Raw genomic sequence first — 21083 nt, forward strand, 5'->3', positions numbered from 1 at the left:
CATTATGCCAAGAATAATTTTATTCTAAATGTGTTTTAATGGGAAAATAGGAAAAAATGTGGGAAATTTCTTTTATTATTTTTCAGTTTTCGGCCTTTATAGTTTTTAAATATTGCATGCTACTGTAATTAAAACCCATTAAATGTATATGCCTATTTATCCCGGTTATAAAACTGTTTAAATTATGTCCCTATCACAATGTTTGCCGCCAATATTTTAGTTGGAAATAAAGGTGCATTTTTTTCAGTTTTGCGTCTATCCCTAATTACAAGCCCATAGTTTATAAAGTAACAGTGTTATACCCTCTTGACATAAATATTTAAAAAGTTCAGTCCCTAAGGTAACTATTTATGTATTTTTTTTAAATTGTAAATTTTTTATTTTTTTTTAATTACAAAAAAAAAAAAATTGGGGAGTGTGGGAGGTAAGGAGTTAATTTTTTGTGTAAAACAAGTTTATTTGTGTGTAAAAAATGGTTAGGGTGTAGTTTTACTATTTGGCCACAAGATGGCAACATTACCAATTTGTTTCATGCAACCTGGACGCTTGCAGGAAGTAGAAAGAGGCTGGGACTTTGTTACTTTTTCACAATGATCGCGCTGCTCAGCCGAGCGGCAGCAGATCATTGCGGGGCTTAGATCAACGAACGGGAATGGATTTTCCCGTTCGTTGATCTCTGGGCGAGCGGGCGGCGGCGTGTTTACTAGCGGCGGGCGGCGTGTTTACGAGCGGGAGCGCGGGCAGCGGCGGGAGTGCGCAAAGTACGGATTTCTCCGTCCCTGGGGGTGAAAGGATGGAAAAAGGGGCGGAGAAATCCGTACGCGCGGGGGTAAAGTGGTTAAGCTAGCCACTAAATATCATCCTGATTCAAAACTTCTTGTGAAATGTGAATAGAACCTTAAAGCGGACCTGAACTTAGAACTTCCTCTCTGCAACAGCATAATAACCTTAACCACTTGAGGACCGCAGTGTTAAACCCCCCCCCCTTCCCCCTAAAGACCAGGGGCTTGATTCACTAAACCGTGAAAACTAATTTCGCGGACGTTTTTGTGTGCATTTTTGCGTTTGCCCACGATTGCAAATTTGCACGCGCAAACACGAAAATTCACGCGAAAACGGCCGTGATAGGAGTTATCCCGGTTTAGTGAATCAAGCCCTAGGCCAGTGATGGCTAACCCTGGCACTCCAGGTGTGGTGGAACTACAAGTCCCATGAGGCATTGCAATACTCTGACAGCTCTAAGCATAGCTCGGGGAGGCAGAAGCATGATGGGATTTGTAGTTTTGTCACAGCTGGAGTGCCAAGGTTAGCCATCACTGCCCTAGGCCATTTTTTGTTAAATTGGCCACTGCAGCTTTAAGGCCAAGCTGCAGGGCCGTACAACTTAGCACACTAGTGATTCCCCCGCCTTTTCTCCCCACAGAGCTTTCTGTTGGTAGGGTCTGATCCCTGCCAGGAGGTTTTATTCTTTTTTTATATAAATATTTATTCTATTTTTTTTTAAAATAAATTTCCTTATTTATTTTTCTGCAAAACCCTCCCTCCCCCGCCTGCCAATCCACGTGACCAGCTGTCAGTCGATCACTCCTGTGGGTCCAGAGGGGACAGCCGTGTCACGCAGATCGCATCGCTGTACCTTGTTAAAAGACGCCGTCTGTCTCCTAGCGGCCGCTGTGAGACTGAAGGCGGAGCAGAGCTCAGTCATTGAAGCGGGGATGCAGACGCATCAGCGTGCGACCCCCTGCAAACTCCGCCCCCAAGATTGCACGCCAATTGCCGTTAGGCGGTCCTGGTGCTGCCTCCACGTCCACGCCAATTGGCGTGCAGTGGTCTTCAAGTAGTTAAGGGCTCATTCACACCATGTGCTGCGCTGTCAGTTTTGATGCACCGCACAGTGTAGGATCCACGTTAACTTACAGGTCACGATTCTCACTACAGCTGTGCGCTCCCATGCGTTACGATGTAGCGCATCTGGGAAAACTTTATTGCACGACGCCCACATTTCCTGATGGGTACTGCCCACGTCTGTGCTTTAGCACACCACTACATGCATTTCGTGCAATAGCAATGCGCGTACCATATTGCGTTAGTGCATCATTCTGTAGTGTGAATGAGCCCTTAAAGGGGAACTGTAGTAAGAGGTATATGGAGGCTGCCATGTTTATTTCCTTTTAAGCAATACCAGTTGCCTGGCAGCCCTGCTGATCCTCTGCCTCTAATACTATTAGCCATAGCCCCTGAACAAGCATGCAGCAGATCAGGTGTTTCAGACTTCAAAGTCTAATCTGACAAGACTAGCTGCATGCTTGTTTCTGGTGTTATTCAGATACTACTGCAGAGAAATAGACCAGCAGGGCTGCCAGGCAACTGGTATTGATTACAAGGAAATAAATATGGCAGCCTCCGTATACCTCTTACTTCAGTTCCCCTTTAAAGAAAAACATTTCTTTGTTACAGCCGATACAAATCCTGCAATAAATCTGCAGTGTGTCTACATCTGGCTTTCATGGAAGCAGACATTGTTAGCATCCTATGTTTACCGATTAGCTCTCTGCCATGGCAGCCAGCTGATACAGCAGAGGGATCAAATTCCAACGTGCGATTAGTCACAGATGAAGGGGAATTAGACAGGCTTAACTCTAAATACATTCAGATTGTATTTCTCTCTCTTTTCCTTCTGTCCTGTACAAGAGTTCAAGTCCACTTTAATCAGTTTTATAGTTTGGCTTCTTTAGGTATGGCTGATTGGCGCCACCTACTGGCCATTCTTGTACATTGCTATCAGCTTTTATTCAGCTTGTTACTAGTGGCACTTCTTTTTGAGAGGTTCAGCTGACATGAAGTATGCATCTTTCTAACATTTTCAGAAGAATTAAAGGAGAACTGTAGTGAGAGGTATATGGAGGCTGCCATATTGATTTTTTAAGCAATACCAGTTGCCTGGCAGCCCTGCTGATCCTCCGCCTCTAATACTTCTAGCCATAGACCCTGAACAAGCATGCAGCAGATCAGGTGTTTCCAACATGAATGTTGGATCTGACAAGACTAACTGCATGCTCATTTCTGGTGTTATTCAGACACTACTGCACCCAAATAGATCAGCAGTGCAGCCAGGCAACTGGTATTGCTTAATGGGGAGTATATATGGCAGCCTCTATGTACCTCTACAGTTGTCCTTTAAACAATATCAGTTGCCTGGCAGTTCTGCTGATCAATTTGGCTGCAGTAGTGTCAGAATTACGCCAGAAACAAGCATGCAGCTACTCTTGTTAGATGTGACAGTAATGTCAGGAACATAATCTGCTGCAGGCTTGTTCAGGGGCTATGGCTAAAAGTATTATGCCTAATACGCACAATGAGCTTTCCCTGCATATTTCTTGCCAGATCAATTTTCAGCATGTCTGATCAAATTTCGATCGATTTTCTGATATATTGTCCGTTCAACTCTATGGAAAATCGATCTGAAATCAGATCAGACATGCTGGAAATAATCGATCTGGCAAAAAAATCTGCAGGAAAATCTCATTGTTTGTATTAGGCATAAGAGGCAGAGATCAGCAGGACAGCCAGGGAAGTAGTATTTCTTACAAGGAAATAAATATGGAGACTCTACAGTCCTCTCTTTACAGTTTTTTTTTTTTATTGTGGAACTAAAAACTCAGATTTCCTCTCTGCTCTAAACGATTAGCCACAGCATGATAACCTTCAGGGTCCGTTTCCACTAGAGCCAATCTCCATGCGTTTTCTGCATGCAGATTCACATAGCCAATAATAGTCAATGGGCCGGTTTCCACTTGTCAGGAAATCTGTGCGGTGGACTGTGCAGAAATCTGCACAGCAGAGCTATCAGAATTCGCACACCGCAAGGCTAGTGTGCGATTCACCTGTAATGTATTTGCGTTTTGGCTATGCGAATTTTCCATGCGAATTCAAATACGTTTTCATGTAAAATCAATGTACAGTGTACATGCACACAGGCAGTGACATGGTTAAAATCACATACTTACAAAAATACACGAAAACGCATGCGAATTCGCATGAAAATTTGCATACAAATTTCAATTCCACATGCGAATTCATTTATGAGTTTTCCACAAAGAAATCGCATTGCACTCGTGGAAACGGGCCCTAATGGACAAAAAAAAAAACCTTAACTACAATATATGCACATTGCCGGGCTGTCCTGCTGATCCTCTAAGGCAGTGATGGCTAACCTTGGCACTCCAGCTGTGACAAAACTACAAATCCCATCATGCCTCTGCCTCCCCGAGTTATGCTTAGAGTTGTCAAAGTATTGCAATGCCTCATGGAAGTTGTAGTTCTACCACAGCTGGAGTGCCAAGGTTATCCATCACTGCTCTAAGGGCTCGTTTCCACTGCGAGACGCTCTTCTGGGTCTGCGGGGAAAGCAGACGAATCCCATCAGCTGTTCAATGCACAGCTATGGGATCCGCAGCCTCCCGCGCCGATTCGGATGGAAAAGCCAGTCAAATCGCTAGCGGTAGCGATTCGGCCGGCGTTACCATTGCACCCTATGACAAAGTTTCCCCGCGCTATTCGCCTGCGGGGAAACTTTGCAGATTCGCGGCGGTTTCCGCTCAAGTGGAAACACGCCCTAACACGTAGAACCTGAACAAGCATGCAAATCAGATGTAGGACAGAATTTGCCACATGCTTGTTTCATGCCATGATTCACACACTACTGATATATGAAAGTCCAGCAGGACTGTCGGGCAACTGGTATTGTTTAAAAAGTAAAATGGCAGCCTCCATATCCCACTCATGGTTCTTAAAACAGACCTTTTGAGCTCAGAACTTCCTCTCTGCTCTAAGATAAAAGCATAATAACCTTTAAAGAAAAACATTTCTTTGCTACAGCTTATACAAATCCTGCAATAAATCTGGTTTGTCCACTTCCTGCTTTCATGGAAGCAAACATTGTTAACATCCTGTATTTACCAATCAGCTCTCTGCCGTGGCAGGCAGTTGACATAGCTGTGGGATCAATTTACAACTTGTGATTAGTCACAGATGAGGGGGAATTAGACAGGCTAAACTCTCTAAATACATACAGGGTGCATTTCTTTATGTATTCCTTTTGTCCTGTGAAACAATTCAGGTCCACTTTAACAGAAAAGAATGTCAATGTCACCTTTTATATAGCTCACACTAACTGATCTGATAAGGCAGGTTGAAATGTAGGCTGCTTCATTCAGTCATATTTCAGCACAAGATCATGTTAGCCCAAGTAGCTTTTTACTTACATCCTTGCTCTGTCCATTCTCATCCCGAACTGCTGGGTGACTTTGCACAGATTCTGGAAAAGGGCGTTGGCCGAATCGTAAGCCCTCCGGGGGTAAATGATCATCCAGTTATTCAGTTCTTTGGCGCTGATCAGGCATGGACCTCGCAGCTCTCTGGACCAGTCTGCAAACTGTGGATTGTATTCCATCTACAAGGAGCCAAAGAGAACACCCCTCATCAGTCACCGCAGCAGAGACACCTTCACCAACCCCACCGATCGTCACCCAGCTGAGGCCTACTTACAGGTCTCCCAACCCCACCCGAGCATCCACCAGCTGAGGCCTACTTACAGGTCTCCCAACCCCACCAGACCATCAATCCATCCACCGGCTGAGGCCTACTTGCAGGTCTCCCAACCCCACCCGACCATCCATCCACCCACCAGCTGAGGCCTACTTACAGGTCTCCCAACCCCACCCAACCATCCATCCACCAGCTGAGGCCTACTTGCAGGTCTTCCGACCCCACCTGACCATCCATCCATCCACCAGCTGAGGCCTACTTACAGGTCTCCCAACCCCACAGACCGTCCACCAGCTGAGGCCTACTTGCAGGTCTCCCAACCTCACCCGACCATCCACCAGCTGAGGCCCAATTACAGGTCTTCCAACCCCACCGACCATCCACCAGCTGAGGCATCATCCACCAGCTGAGGCCTACTTACAAGTCTCCCAACCCCACCCGACCATCCACCAGCTGAGGCCCAATTACAGGTCTCCCAACCCCACCGACCATCCACCAGCTGAGGCATCATCCACTAGCTGAGGCCTACTTACAAGTCTCCCAACCCCACCCGACCATCCACCAGCTGAGGCCCAATTACAGGTCTCCCAACCTCACTAACCATCCACCAGCTCATGCACCATCCACCAGCTGAGGCCTACTTACAAGTCTCCCAACCCCACCTGACCATCCACCAGCTCAGACCTACTTAACCCTCCTGGCGGTCTATTAAAAACTGCCAAGGGGCAGCAGAGAAGTTTTTTTTAATTTTAATTTTTTTTTTTAAATCATGTAGCGAGCCCAGGGCTCGCTACATGATAGCCGCTGTGCAGCGGCATCCCCCCACCCTCTTCGATCGCCTCTGGCGATCTCCGATCAGGAAATCCCGTTCAATGAATGGGATTTCCTGCAGGGCTTCCCCCGTCGCCATGGCGACGGGGGACATGACGTCACCGACGTCATTGGGAGTCCCGATCTACCCCTCAGCGCTGCCTGGCACTGATTGGCCAGGCAGCGCACGGGGTGGGGGGGGGGGGGGCCCTCGGCGAGCAGCGGGTGCACACGCAGCTAAGTGCTAGCTGCGTGTTGCAAAAAAAATAATAAAATTATGCAAATCGGCCCAGCAGGGCCTGAGAAATCCTCCTGCCCGGCATAGCCCGAGCTCAGCTCGGGCTTACCGCCAGGAAGGTTAAAGGTCTCCCAACCCCACCGGCCATCTAGCAGCTGAGGCCTACTTACAGGTCTTCCACCGGCCTGACGGATCCTCTCTGCAGGCAACACTCTGCCAGTGAAGCTCAGAAGTTTATCCTCAAAGTTCAGGCCCCAGTCCTTCAGCTCCTTCTGGACACCTTCATCACTGAGGATCAGAGAAACATTCAGGCAGCAAATTACTTTAAAGTGACATGTAACATGAGGAGATAAACATATTCACATAAGATACTACTAAGAAATTAGGTCAAGCCCCTTTTTTCCAGTATAGGAAGAGTTAAAATGGAGTTATCTATGCAAGAGTCTTTTTGAGCTAGTCAACTAGCTTGATCAAAGTCAGTGGAAGTCCGTCCCATTTTCTGAACAGCTTAAAGTGGAACTGAGCCAATGCAAAGACTTGAAGCAGGAAAAAAACAAAAAAAGCTAGTGCCCCTTGAGCAGTTTAATATCTACCTGCTCCAGTGCCGCTTCTAGTCTCCTCTGATCCTGACAGCCACACCGCTCTATGCAGCACAGCTCTGGCTCCTGAGGCATGTCACGTGATCAGGGGAGGTATGGAAGCACAGAGCATGCGACTGCCAGGAAGAACAGAAGAGACACCATCACCAGAGCAGACAAGCATTACACTGCTCCCCTGCGCTACTGTTATGTGGAGAGATGGGGGTGGGAGGGAAGGTGTGAAGTATAACTGTGTAGGATTTACCACTTAGGTTCTCAACGTGGGGTACGCATACCCCAGGGGGTACTTCTGATGGTTCCAGGGGGTACTCAGGCTTGATATACTTAACCAAGAACAGCAAATTTACTGTTTTAGAAAATGATAAATCTTAAACAGCCACATTCGTATTTTAGCTAATTAAAAGCAATAGTTAATGCTTGGAAATGGTTTAGAACCAATCATGTACTACGATTAAATATATATTTGTCAAGGGGTACTTGTGATAATGTTTACTATGCCAGGGGGGTACTTGGTGAGTACAGGGTTATACACGGGGTACATACCAATAAAATGTTGGGAACCACTGATTTACCATTTACCAAGGGGGGTGGCTTAGCTCCAACGAGGGAACCCCATGTTAATTTCCATGGCGGGGGGTCCTGTGAGTTCTTGCTGCACCCCGGCTCAAACTGAATGTTTTAGTCAGAAACACGGTTACCGATATGTTCCTCTGTTGGGGAAGGCAGTGTGCGGTCTTTATTTTGCTTCTTACAATGATGGACATTGGAAGCTCTCAAGGGGCACATAAAATGGCAAGGAGGGCCACATTTGGCCTCCAACCTTTGAGTTTGACACCTGTGCTCTACACAGTGCTCCCCAACCAGGTCTTCAAGGCCCACTAACAGTGCATGTTTTGTAGAAATCCACAGAGACGCTAATTGCCTCACCTGTGAAGGTTTGTGGTTTCCTGCAAAACATGTATTGTTGGTGGGCCTTGAGGACAGGGTTGCTGAACAGGGTCATTTTGAGACCTCCATTGCCAATTAGTTTCCATTTAGCAGATTGTGGTCTTAAAGTGGACCCAAACCAAACATTTTTTTTAATTCAAAATATTTAGTTGCACCACTCTGAGACATACAAAGATCAATAAACACTCCTTTCAGCCTATGAGCATTTCAGTGCATGCTTTTCACCCTTGTCTTTTCCTAGCTAGGGTTATACTGGGGGCAGCCATTAGCAATTCCTCCTTTGCTGGACACCACCTACTCCACCAGTCAGCCGGGTTCTGTCCCGGCAATATGAAAGAAAGGGAGGGGTTCCTCCAATACATGTAAAATATTTTATATTTGTCATCATGCAGCTGAAAATGGCTGCTATTTATTATTATAATTTAGAAAATAGGTTTTATTTCTGAAATCTTGTATTTTTAATTTTAGTCCACTTTAAAATTTCTCACCCCCTTTTTCTGTGAAGTACATGTCTGCATGATCATGGAGAACCTCATTCTAATAAGTATTATGCACTCACGCCAACAGCTTAAAGGGAGGCATAAAAGATCACATCTCCAAACATACAATAGAAATACATGGTGTGATGGCGCTAGTGTGTAAGAGGTGGTGCCAGTGCTGTATTCAGAACTTAAATTAAAAAAAAAAAATCACAGCTTACTGGTTAATGTAATCGAGGAATCGGGCGACTTGCTGCTTCCTCTGTTCTGGCGGTAAGCGCGTGTGGACGGCAAGGTCCTGCATGACACGAAAATCCTTCCTCATTTTGTCAGTTAAACCTTATAATAAAAAAAAAAAAAAGAAAAAGAAATAGGTTTTCTAGGTAGAGGCACTTTAGCTGACAAATTGGTAAGTATTAATCTTTTAAATAATGTACATGTACACAGTTTTGTACAAAACGAAGTTCTATTTTTCAATTGTGTAAAAAGCCTGGAATGGTTTGTGCGCAGTTCACGTGGCACCCCTTCCTCCATTTTAATGGCTAGTTGCTAGGATCCCTTCTGGCAGGATGACCTCATCACGGTGGAAGGATCTAGTACAAAAACCTATGCATGCACATTATTTTGGAAGCAAACATCCTCAATTAGGTATTTAGTATCTTTCTCGGCTGCAACGAGTGCAACTGCCTTTAAGGGCCTGTTTCCACTACACGCAGATTCTGCATGCAGAAAACTGACTCCAATGAATGCCTATGGGCCTGTTTCCACTGAACGCAATTTTTCTGATGCAGATTTCCCATAGGCATTCATTGTAGTCAGTTTTCTGCATGCAGAATCTGCGTGTAGTGGAAACAGGCCCTAAGAGGCCTTGCAACTCTATGCAGCTATTGTCAGTCAGGTGCAGCTTAGTTTAGATGTGCTGCCATTCTACTGTGTACAAATATTTTAAATAGTTAATGAAATGCAGCTCCTTTCAAGATTATGAAAATATATGCAGCTTTAAAAACAGGGGTGGGAAATGAGATACAGCAGCAATTGAATTTTTATTTAGTTTTTTTACAGGAAAATTGCAGTGTAGTCATGTGCGCAGGGGCCGCGCATGCACAGAAGAGCAGACTGGCACGACTGAGCCAAATTACCGGGACGGATTGTGGCTAAACGGAGGAGGATGGTGGGGGGACACATCAGTGATCATGGTGCTGGAGAAAGCCCTGGGCAAGTATCAAATCTTTTAGTAAGCCCATTAATGTGGTGCATCTGCAGCATGCCAGCGTTTGATGTCCGTGGCGACGGAAGCAATTCAAGACAATGGCGATGCAGATTTTTTTTTTTTCAAATCTTGGCAGTGTCTGTGTGGTGCCACTATGGGCTTGATTCACAAAGCGGTGCTAACTGTTAGCACGCCTGTGAAAACCCCCTTCGCATGTCTAAACGAGCTTTTCGCGCGCAAAACTTTACGCATGTAAAACTTTACGCGCGTACTGCACAGAGCGCTCCACGCAAAGTGCCCATTGAAGCCTATGGGACTTAGCGCGCGCATAGGACTTAGCGCACTCAAAACTTTGCGCACGGTACCTCGCGCGCGATCTGATTGAGAAAATTGGTGCTAACCTACTTCGCACCCTGGTTAGCACGCCTAAAGACTTTAGACATGCTAAGTAGGTTAGCACCGCTTTGTGAATCAAGCCCTATATGGCAACCAAGCCCTGCGACAGAACAACGTGCTCTCGCTATTAATTCCAACCACAGGGAGTGGGCAGAACAGAGCTGTTTTTAAAGGCTTGTTTGCCACCAATTTCCTTAATGATGTAGGCAGGGCTGGCATTAGGTTTCACAGCGCCCTGAGCGTAAGCAGATTTTGGTGCCCCCCCATTCATCCTCTTTGCGCCCGCGTGCATGCACACACACACACACACACACGTGCAAGATCCCCTTCAGTGTATATAGGCAGATCTCCTTTTAAGTGTATATAAGCTGATCCCCTCCCCCTTCAGTGTATATAAGCTGATCCCCCTCCCCCTTCAGTGTATATAAGCTGATCCCCCTCCCCCTTCAGTGTATATAAGATGATCCCCCTCCCCCTTCAGTGTATATAAGCTGATCCCCCTCCCCCTTCAGTTTATATAAGCTGATCCCCTCCCAGTTGGGGAATCTTCAGGGGCGTAGCAATAGGGGGTGCAGAGGTTGCGACCACATCGGGGCCCTTGAGCCAGAGGGGCTCTTCCTCAACTGCAGTATTAGCTCTCTATTGGTCCTGTCACTCCTGTGCTCATAATAATCACTTCTATAGAGATGCTTTGAATAGTGGTTATCATTAACAAACTGCTCCCCATCCCCTTCTTGCACCTCTGACCCTGGATTTGCCATTGGCAGGTTTTGGTGCACCGTATCAAATGTTATGTATAGAGTGCATGGGGGGCCCCATTGTAAAACTTGCATCAGGGCCCACAGCTCCTTAGCTACACCACTGGGAATCTTACTTTTCTGCTTGTAGCTGGGGACAGAAGCTGGCCAGGAGTCAGGAGTGACAAGCAGGTCTCTCTGATTATCACCTGTGAGCAAGGGGTGGGGTTACTGGCCCGCATGGCTCACACAGACTCAGAAAGAGTCAGCAGCAGGTTCCTGGAGTCTTCAACCCAATCGACCCCAGGGGACAGAGCTACCACCCGCAGCAGCTACAGATGGACCCGGAGCCCGCAGCCAGCAGGTAGAAATGTGGCCAGGTCCAGTTGAATGCACATCACGTGCGCCCCCTGGAAGCCGGCACCGTGAGCGACCGCTCCAGTCACTCAGGTCAAACGCCGGGCCATGAATGTAGGTTAACGCAGGTGCTTAGAAGTGACAAAATTTGCGGTGTGGCAGGAGCAGAAAACTTTTTAAAAAGTGCTTAAAGAGAACCAGAGATGAAGCACCCTCTTGTATTTTACCTTATAAATCAGTGGGAACATGACAGTAAACACCTAATCTGCCCTTTGTTTCATTGTTCTCTGTGTAATCTGACTGTTATCACGTCTGATAAGAATCCCCGACTGAGAAGTCAGGCTGCTCCGTCTAGCTTTGCTACAGAAAGATTATAGCTAAGTCTGTATTCTGTGGTGTTATTTCAAGCCCAAGCCTGCCCCCTTGTGGCTTTGCTATAATGACTCAGCTATAATCATTCCCAGCAAAGCCAGATTTAATTGCTCAGTCTGGGATTCTTGTGACTGCTGTTAACAGACACTTTTAGCAGTGAGGATGAAACAGAGAGCATGGTAAGTGTTTTCTCTAATGTTCTTACTGATATACATGGTAAAATACACAAGGGTGCTTCGTCTCTGGTTCCCTTTAAAGGAAACGCGAGGTGAAAATGTACTGATGAGATAAACTATTGTATCTAGCCTCCTAAAAAGGACTTTTAGATATCCCACAGTAAAAACTTTTCCTCGTCTCTGCTCAATGACATTCATTTACATACGCCAGAGCTAAAATCTATGAACTATGGGCCCTTTTTATCTCTTTCCTGCTCTCAAAACCCATTTTCTGCCAAGAAAGTGTTTTATGGCTGTGATTACTTATCAGTAAGGGTTATGCTATAGTCTGACCCGGTCCCAACCTGGACAGAAACTGTCACTTGCTTCCCTGAACTCTTTCAAGCAGTGAGGAAAAAAAAGGAACATAGCCAAGTTTTGTGTGCTTGGCACTGTAGATACTAGGGCTGTGGAGGTGGAGTCGAGGAGTCGGAGTCATAGCAATTTAGGGTACTCGAGTCGGAATCGGAGTAGGTGATTTTATAAACTGAGGAGTCTGGAGTCGGATTATTTTTGTACAAAATCCACAGCCCTGGTAAGTATTAGACTAAGGAATTGGAGTCGAGGAGTCGTAGTCATTTTGGGTACCCAGAGTCGGAGTTTTCATAAACTGAGGAGTCGGAAGATTTTTGTACTGACTCCACAGCATAACTTTCACTCCAGACCTCCTTATCTATATATATAAAATCGGATGTATGTGTGTGTGTGTGTGTGTGTGTGTGTGTGTGTGTGTATATGTGTGTATGTGTGTGTGTGTGTAGTGTATGTGTGTGTGTGTGTAGTGTATGTGTGTGTGTGTGTAGTGTATGTGTGTGTGTGTGTAGTGTATGTGTGTGTGTGTGTAGTGTATGTGTGTGTGTGTGTAGTGTGTGTGTGTAGTGTGTGTGGTGTGTGTGTGTAGTGTGTGTGTGTAGTGTGTGTGTGTGTGTAGTGTGTGTGTGTGTGTAGTGTGTGTAGTGTGTGTGTGTAGTGTGTAGTGTGTGTAGTGTGTGTGTGTGTGTAGTGTGTGTGTGTATAGTGTGTGTGTGTAGTGTGTAGTGTGTGTAGTGTGTGTGTGTGTGTGTGTGTGTGTGTGTAGTGTGTGTGTGTGTGTGTGTGTGTGTGTGTGTGTGTGTGTGTGTGTGTGTGTGTGTGTGTGTGTGTGTGTGTGTGTGTGTGTGTGTGTGTGTGTGTGTGTGTGTGTGTGTGTGTGTGTGTGTGTGTGTGTGTGTGTAGTGTGTGTAGTGTGTGTGTGTGTGTGTGTGTGTGTGTGTGTGTGTGTGTGTGTGTGTGTGTGTGTGTGTGTGTGTGTGTGTGTGTGTGTGTGTGTGTGTGTGTGTGTGTGTGTGTGTGTGTGTGTGTGTGTGTGTGTGTGTGTGTGTGTGTGTGTGTGTGTGTGTGTGTGTGTGTCGCGATCACGCGAAAACGGCTTGACCGATTTGAACGAAACTTGGTACACAGATCCCTTACTACCTGGGATGATATGTTCTGGGGGTCTCGCGGCCCCCCTGCACACCTGGGCGGAGCTACAAACAGCAAATCAGATTCCACCCATTCAAGTCAATGGAAAAAATGTAAAAGGCTGCCATTCTCACAGTAATCAAGCCAGAGTCCCCACACAGGGCACAGTTGGTCACTTGGTGACCGAGGTTACAAATCCAGGAAAAGTGGGTGGATCATAAAACAGCCAATCAAATTTCAGCCGTTCATTTTAAATGGGAAAATGTAAACTGCAGCCATTCTTAGACGGTTAATCACAGAGTTCTCAAACTTGCCACAGTTGGTCACTGGGTGAATGCGATTACGATTCAAGAAAGTGGGTGGAGCCTACAACAGCCAATCAAAATTCACCTATTGATTTTCAAGGGGAATATTTAAACTGCTGCTATTCTTACACTTTTAATTGCAGAGGCTTCAAACTTGCTACAGCCGGTCATTGGGTGACTGGGGTCCAAATTCACTAAAGGGGCGGGGCCACATACAGCCAATCAGATTTCCTTGGTGGATAAACTGCTTCCATTCACACATTTTTGATGCCAGGAACCTGACAGCTCACACACTGAGTCATTGAGTGACTGTGTGTCAAGGTTACAAAAAGTGGGCGGAGCCAAAACAACTTTTACTGGGAAAATATAAACTGCAGCCATTCTTACACCGTTAATGGCAGGGTTCTCAAACTTTGCACAGTTGGTCATTGGGTGACAGATTAAGATTTTGGAAGGTGGGTGGAGCCTACAACAGCCAATAAAAATTCCCCATTTGATTTTCAAAGGGAATATTTCATCTGCTACCATTCTCTTATACTGGTAAAAGCAGATGCCTCAAACCTGGTACAGTTGGTCACTGGGTGACTGGGGCCCAAATTCAGGAAGGGGGCAGAGCCACAAACAGCCAGATTTGTTTATTTTTCAATGGGAATATACAAAGTATTGATACCAAGGAACCCAAAGCTGATAAACTTGATAATTGAGTGACTGTATGTCAAGGTTAGAAAAAGTGGGCGGTGCCAACAACTTCATTTTTTACATTGCAGGGTTCTCATACTTTACACAATTGGCCACTGGGTGACTGGGATGAACATTCAGAAATGTGGGTGGAGCCTACAACAGCCAATCAAAATGTACCTATTGATTTTCAAGGGGAATATTCACATTGCTACCATTCTTACACTGTTAGTGGCAGAGGCCTCAAACCTGATACAGTCAGTCATTGGGTGACTGGGGTCCAAATGCACTAAAGGGGTGGAGCCACAAACAGCCAATCAGATTTGTTAGATTGATTTCAGCCATTCTGTTATTGGCAGGGTTCTCAAACGTGACACAGTTGGCCACTGGGTGGCTGGGACTAATGTTCAGAAAAGTGGGTGGAGCCTACAGCAGCCAATCAAAATTCACCTTTTGATTTTCAAGGGGAATATTTACATTGCTGCCATTCATACACTCTTAATAGCAGAGGCCTAACATTTGCTACAGTCAGTCACTGAGAGACTGGGATTTAAATTCTGAAGGGAGCGGGCCAAAAACAGCCAATCAGATTTGTTTAATTTCAAAGGTAAAATGCAACTTATTGATGCCAAAGACCCCAAAGCTCATAAACTTGGTCATTAAGTGACTGTATGTCAAGATTAGAAGTAGTGGGCGGAGCCAAAAACAATTAACTTTTTACATGGGAAAATGTAAACTGCAGCTTTTCTTACACTGTTAATGGCCGGGTCCTCAAACTTCACACACTTGGTCACTGTGTGACTTGGATTAATATTCGGAAAAGTAGGTGGAGCCTACAAGAGCCAATCAAAATTCACCTATTGATTTTCAAGGGGAATATTGAAACTGCAGCCATTCTCACACTGTTAATAGCAGAGGCCTCAAACCTGCTACAGTCGGTTGTTAAGTGTTTGGGGTTCAAATTCAGTAAAGGGGCGGAGCCAAAAAGAAACAGATTTCTTTGCTGGATAAACTGCTTCCATTAGCACAATTTTCATGCCAGGAACCCAAAAGCTCACAAACTTGGTCATTGAGTAGTGACTGTGTCAAGGTTATAAAAAGTGGGTGGAGTTAAAAACAGATTTTTCTGGGAAATTGTAAACTGCAGCCCTTCTTCACTGTTAATGGCAGGGTTCTCAAACTTAGCATAGCTGGTTACTGGGTGACTGGGATTAATATTCAGAAAAGTGGGTGGAGCCTAAAAATGCCAATCAAAAATCACATGTCACTTTTCAAGGAGAATATTAAAATTGCTGCAATTCTTGCACTGTTAATGGCACAAGCCTAAAACCTGGTACAGTTGGTCATTGGGTCACTGAGGTTCAAATTCAAAAAAGGGGACAGAGCCACAAACAGTGAATCAGATTTGTTTCATTTCATGGGAAAGTACAAATTATCGATGCCAAGGACCCCAAAGCTCACAAAATTGGTCATTGAGTGACTGTGTGTCTAGGTTACAAATAGTGGGCGGAACCAAAACCAAATTTCACTGGGAAAATATAAACTGCAGCCATTCTTACACTGTTAATGGCAGGGTTCTCAAACTTTGCCCAGATGGTCACTGGGTGACTGAGATTAATATTCAGGGAAGTGGGTGGAGCCTATAGTAGCCAATCAAAATTCACCTGTTGATTTTCAAGTGGAATATTTAAATTGCTGCCATTTTTACACTGTTAATAGCAGATGCCTCAAACCTGCTACAGTTGGTCATTGGGTGACTGGGGTTTGAATGCTGGAGAGGGGCGGAGCCACAAACAGCCTATCTGATTTGTTTCATTTCTATGGGAATATGCAACTTATTGATGACAAGGACCCCAAAGCTCACAAACTTGGTCATTGAGTGTTTGTGCATTAGGGTTAGAAAGTGGCCGGAGCCAACACCAGTCAAATACATTCCCGGGCAACGCCGGATCATCAGTGGGTGGAGACAAATACACATTTCACTGGGAAAATGTAAACTGCAGCCATTCTTACACTGTTAATGCCAGGGTTTTTAAACTTTGCACAGTTGGTTACTGGGATTAATATTCAGAAAAGTGGGTGGAGCCTACAAAAGTGAATCAAACTTCATCTGTTGCTTTTCAAGGGGAATATTTAATTGCTACCATTCTTGAACTGTTAATGGCACAGGCCTTAAACCTGGTACAGTTGGTTATTGTGTGACTGGGGTTCAAATTCAGAAAAGGGGTGGAGCCACACACAGCCAATCAGATTTGTTTCCTTTCAAAGCAGATTATTGATACCAAAGACCGCAACGCTCACAAAACTTGGTCAGTGAGTAATTATGTGTTAGGGTTAGAAAAAGTAGGCGGAGCCAACACCAGCCAAATACATACCCGGGCAACGCCGGGCAATCAGCTAGTTGAGACTATATTGTTAAAAAAAAGGAGCATAGCTGAAAAAAAAATTATGTATAGGAAGATTTACCTGTAAGATTACACAATTCTGGCACCAGCATGACGACTCCGGGGGCCACGCCCGGTGCAATCTTTTTCACGACGTTGATGATCATTGGCTGAGTCAGGTCTTTGATTTGTATATTGTATTGCTGTGGTATGAAAGACATAAGAGGACCAAAGATCATAAGCCAAAAAGTAAAGGTGTATTACAACTTTTGATTGTGCTCATCTATCTGGTCAGTAGTGTCTGAGAATCACACACCTGAACTGAAACAAGCATTCAGCTATTCTGATCAGACTGTAATCAAACATCTGGTCTGCATGCTTGTTCGGGGTCTATGGCTGAAAGTATTAGAGGCAGAGGATCAGCAGGACCACCAGGCAATCTACATGGTTTAGCAAGCCACGGAAGCGGAAAAAAATAATAATGATAATTAATTGGTTGTGTAGTACAGATAATTACTAGAACATTAGTAGCAAAGAAAAATCATTTTTATTTTCCGTTAGTTTTTTTTAGAACATTGCCTCATTCTCTAATATTTGCAGTTTACACAATAATCAGCATTCTAAATAATTTTACAGAGCAGGCTAGTGAACTTTTGAACTGTCCTCTACAGAGAAAATGAAAAATCAAACGATACAATGCCAGACACTTGAGATAATAAGCTTCAGAAGACAGAGCTCTATGCAACTTTGAAAGTCATGGAGCTCAATGGCTCTTTTGTATAGATAACTGGAGTTTAACTCTTCCTGTACTGGAAACAATTTTAGACTTATGTCTCTGCACCTAATGTTTTACTTCTTAGCTGTTCTACACATACAAATCATTTTTTTTCGCTTCAGTGTCTCTTTAAAAAGGAAATAGGCTTGCCTCCATATCCCTCTCACTTCAGGTGTGCTTTAAAGCGGAATGAAACCCAGCATTTCTTATTTGCTCTAATAGATTTACAGCATATTATATACAACCTGCATTTTTTTATTTACTAGAACAGCATTCAAAGGGTTACACACAGGACTTAGAAGTTCCCTGCCAGCAAAGCTGGATGCAACCAAACTTTAGATAATGTTATCTTGTATTTAATTGTATCAAGTGAGGAATGTAAACAAACCCTTCTGACGCTGCAGGCTCTCCTGAAAAAAGTCAGACAATCAGAAAGCATTTCTGCTTACGTTAGAGGATGAATAAAAGTTATAAATAAAATGCAAAGTCAGCTCTCAGAGTAAAAAAAGTGTACTTTTGGGAACGTATCGTTTCTAAATGAATAATACTTAAGCACAAAAGCAAATATGATAACCGTATGGCATATAAAAAGTAGGAAAACATGTTTTTTATTTATTATGTCAGGGTTTTATACCGCTTTAAGTTTGAACACTACTGATGTATGAAAGGTCAGGATGCCAGGTCCGGGTTGCTGCCAGTTCTGTGGGCACCAGTAACAGGTTTGTCCATTTTCTTCACATCTCTAAACAGTATGTAAAAGACTTCCTCGGTAGCAGAGAAAGGAGGCGGAGCCAAAGCTGTACCTTTTATTTATTTTTTTTCATTATAAAAGAAAATTTGTTAAGTTGTGTGCAAGTCATTGACTGTGCTCATAGGATATAAAGTAAATAAACGTATAGATCCACTTAACCTACTGCTACACTGGCTGACACGCTTAGGCCACGACTGCTGACCAGAGTAAGAGCCACACAGCCAAACATTAAACAGGAAGCGCAATAAATGCCGTTCGGCACTCACAGTCTTGTAGTAGTCCACGTAGGAGATGTCCGTTCCGTCACTTTTCTTAAACGTGGAACGTGGATTCACTTCGAAGTTAAGCTCATCAATGCGGTAGGTTTTATTGTTATACCTGTAAGAAAGCCGCCACATTAATGGAAGCAGTACTTTCCTAATGACGAGTACAGCTAAACAACAAAAGGATTGTATGTGGCTTGGAACTGAGCCAATCAGAGCTGCCAACTAGTGGATTTGAATGACATAATTTGAATTAGAATTTCGTGAACCATCTCTACTGAAAGGGCAGTGGTAAGGGCATTAATTTTCCCATGTTCTTGATGGGGTAGTCACAGGGACCGGGGTTGGAAACCAGTATTCTAATGGACATTTGTGACAGCCAGGGCATCCATGGGGCAAATGGGCAGTTACCCTGGGCCCAGAGCATGTAGGTAGGTTCCTCAGGTCAGCAGAAGGTGAATACCTGGGGGATAATGCAGAATGCACAGCACCATATCACACCTATCCAGCAGTCATGTTCTTTCTTCCTCAGCATAGGCGGGGGGGGGGGGGGATTACTGGTGCCCAAAATCCCTCAGACCAGGGCCAATGGAGTGTTTGGGGACAGGCACAAGGTAGGAGACATTAGAATGTCTGCAGGCATTCTGCTGCTAACCGCACCGTGCTGCTGCTTGCACTATTTGCCGCCCCCTTTCCTTCCTAGCTACAGTTGACTTTGGGTGGAGCGGGAGCGTGCACACAGCGCGTGGGGCAGCTCTGGGGAACTTGGCAGACCCAGCTATGAGCACAGCCCTGTGCCTCTGATGTGTACTAGTAAAGAAGGAAGTCGGGACCTTGCAGAAGGCTTCACTTCCCCATTCATTGGATGTCAGCTGTCCTCATCTGTATTCACTGAATATGCTGCAGAGGCCAGTGGATACAGATAATGTTATATAATCAGCAGACTTCTGTAGTGATAGGAGAAGCCACACAGAGGGAGCTCTGGACAAACAAGCCAGCTGAATACTGCCCGTCTCAGTCTGCCCATGTGATAGCCCTCTTATACCCAATTACATCTACAGTATGTCTCACTGAAGTGTGTATCTCGCCCTCCCCCAAGTCTCTCTCACCCTCGCTCCCTAGTACAGCCTCTCTCCCCTTTATCCCCTGTTACTCCTCCACAATACAATATGTCTATATATCATCTCAGTATGGCCCTAAAAAATAGAATATTGCAATCCTGGTCGGGTATCTCAACTTTTCTATCTTGCCTCCCTTTCCCTCTGTCCTGTGCCCCCCTCCCTCCCTTCTAACCTTCAAACACTCAAAACACACCTGTTTAGACAAGCCTATAATTTGATGTAAAAAAAAAAAAAAAAAAAAGAGAACACCAAGAGCCCAATATAGTGTAGTATGTACTGGTAATGTATAATTGGAGTAATATTTTAATACTCACAAACCAGGGGTACCAATTGGGCAACCACTGTCAAAGCAGGTGGGGAGATTGTCCTGACCCCACTCAGGATTAAAAAGTAGCTCTCTGTAGTAGAAGGAAGGGTACAGCCCTCCACCAAGGGTGGACTTGATGTAGATAATAGGATAACAGAGGCGCCAATAGGATTATTAAAAAAAAAAAAAAAAACCTAAAAACCCATCTTGGTAATAGAGGTGGTAGTGGTGGACTTACTTCCTCCAAGCAGAACATACGACTGTGGATTTTCAGTCAAAACAATTTTATTGGATACTCCAAGCGCAACGCGTTTCGTGGGGTACAAACCCGCTTCATCAGGCAGTAACAGATAGGAGTAAATAGCATCTGCCAGTATACTCAACGCAAGAGCAGAAGCACTCAGCGTTGATACTGGCAGATGCTATTTACTCCAATCTGTTATTGCCTGATGAAGCGGGTTTGTACCCCGCGAAGCGCATTGCACTTTATTTGGAATATCCCATAAAATTGTTTTGACTGAAAATCCACAGTCGTGTGTTCTGCTTGGAGGAGGTAAGTCCACCACTACCTCTATTACCAAGATGGGTTTTTTATAAGTTCGTTTAGTGTTTATCCTGTTGGTGATCCTATTATCTATAATTTGATGTAGGTTGCATTGGAGGCTCACTGCCTCAGCTAACCACTGTGTCTCTTTCCCTCCTATCTCCACCCCACTACATCCACAATACAAAGACCGTTTTGAACTTCTCATGTATCTATGCTCATTAATGTTTGTTTTGTACTATGTACAGTGCTACGGAAGATGTTGGCGCTATATGAATAAATCATTTGAGAGCAGCTTAGACAGTTTGATGGTTAGAGGCCTCGATCTCAGGCAAAACAAAGTTACCTGGTAAGGACAATCTGCCCCACAAGTTCCAATGAGCACAGGTCTCTGTATTCGCCAGCTGATCGCGCCGCCCTCGATTTCTCTCTCATGCAATCAAGGACGGTCTCGTTCCTCAGGACTTTATGGCTGACATCGATACTTAGCAGTATAGAGGTCTCATACTGGAGGATGGAGGTGGCAAAGCCCGGCCACACGGTTAGACTAAAAAACAAAGAGGGAGACTTTTAGGGAAGTCAAACAGGGGTCCGAGCTGCACAGACA

At 44.8% G+C, this 21083-nt stretch overlaps 1 protein-coding gene across 3 annotated transcripts in view; it reads right to left on the reverse strand.

The window, feature by feature from the left end:
* Positions 1–21083, reverse strand: part of LOC137545433 (piwi-like protein 1) — a 105762-nt gene that overhangs the window by 35764 nt on the left and 48915 nt on the right. For all 3 annotated transcript variants that reach the window (XM_068266646.1, XM_068266648.1, XM_068266647.1), the window contains exons 8-13: positions 20823–21023; positions 18508–18619; positions 16798–16918; positions 8843–8960; positions 6766–6883; positions 5265–5452 (exon numbers count right to left, since the gene is read on the reverse strand). In XM_068266646.1, the coding sequence (XP_068122747.1) occupies positions 5265–5452; positions 6766–6883; positions 8843–8960; positions 16798–16918; positions 18508–18619; positions 20823–21023 (858 nt within the window). The remainder of the gene's footprint in view (positions 1–5264; positions 5453–6765; positions 6884–8842; positions 8961–16797; positions 16919–18507; positions 18620–20822; positions 21024–21083) is intronic.

This window comes from Hyperolius riggenbachi, chromosome 2 (genome assembly GCF_040937935.1).
Source record: "Hyperolius riggenbachi isolate aHypRig1 chromosome 2, aHypRig1.pri, whole genome shotgun sequence".
NCBI classification, from domain to species: domain Eukaryota; kingdom Metazoa; phylum Chordata; class Amphibia; order Anura; family Hyperoliidae; genus Hyperolius; species Hyperolius riggenbachi.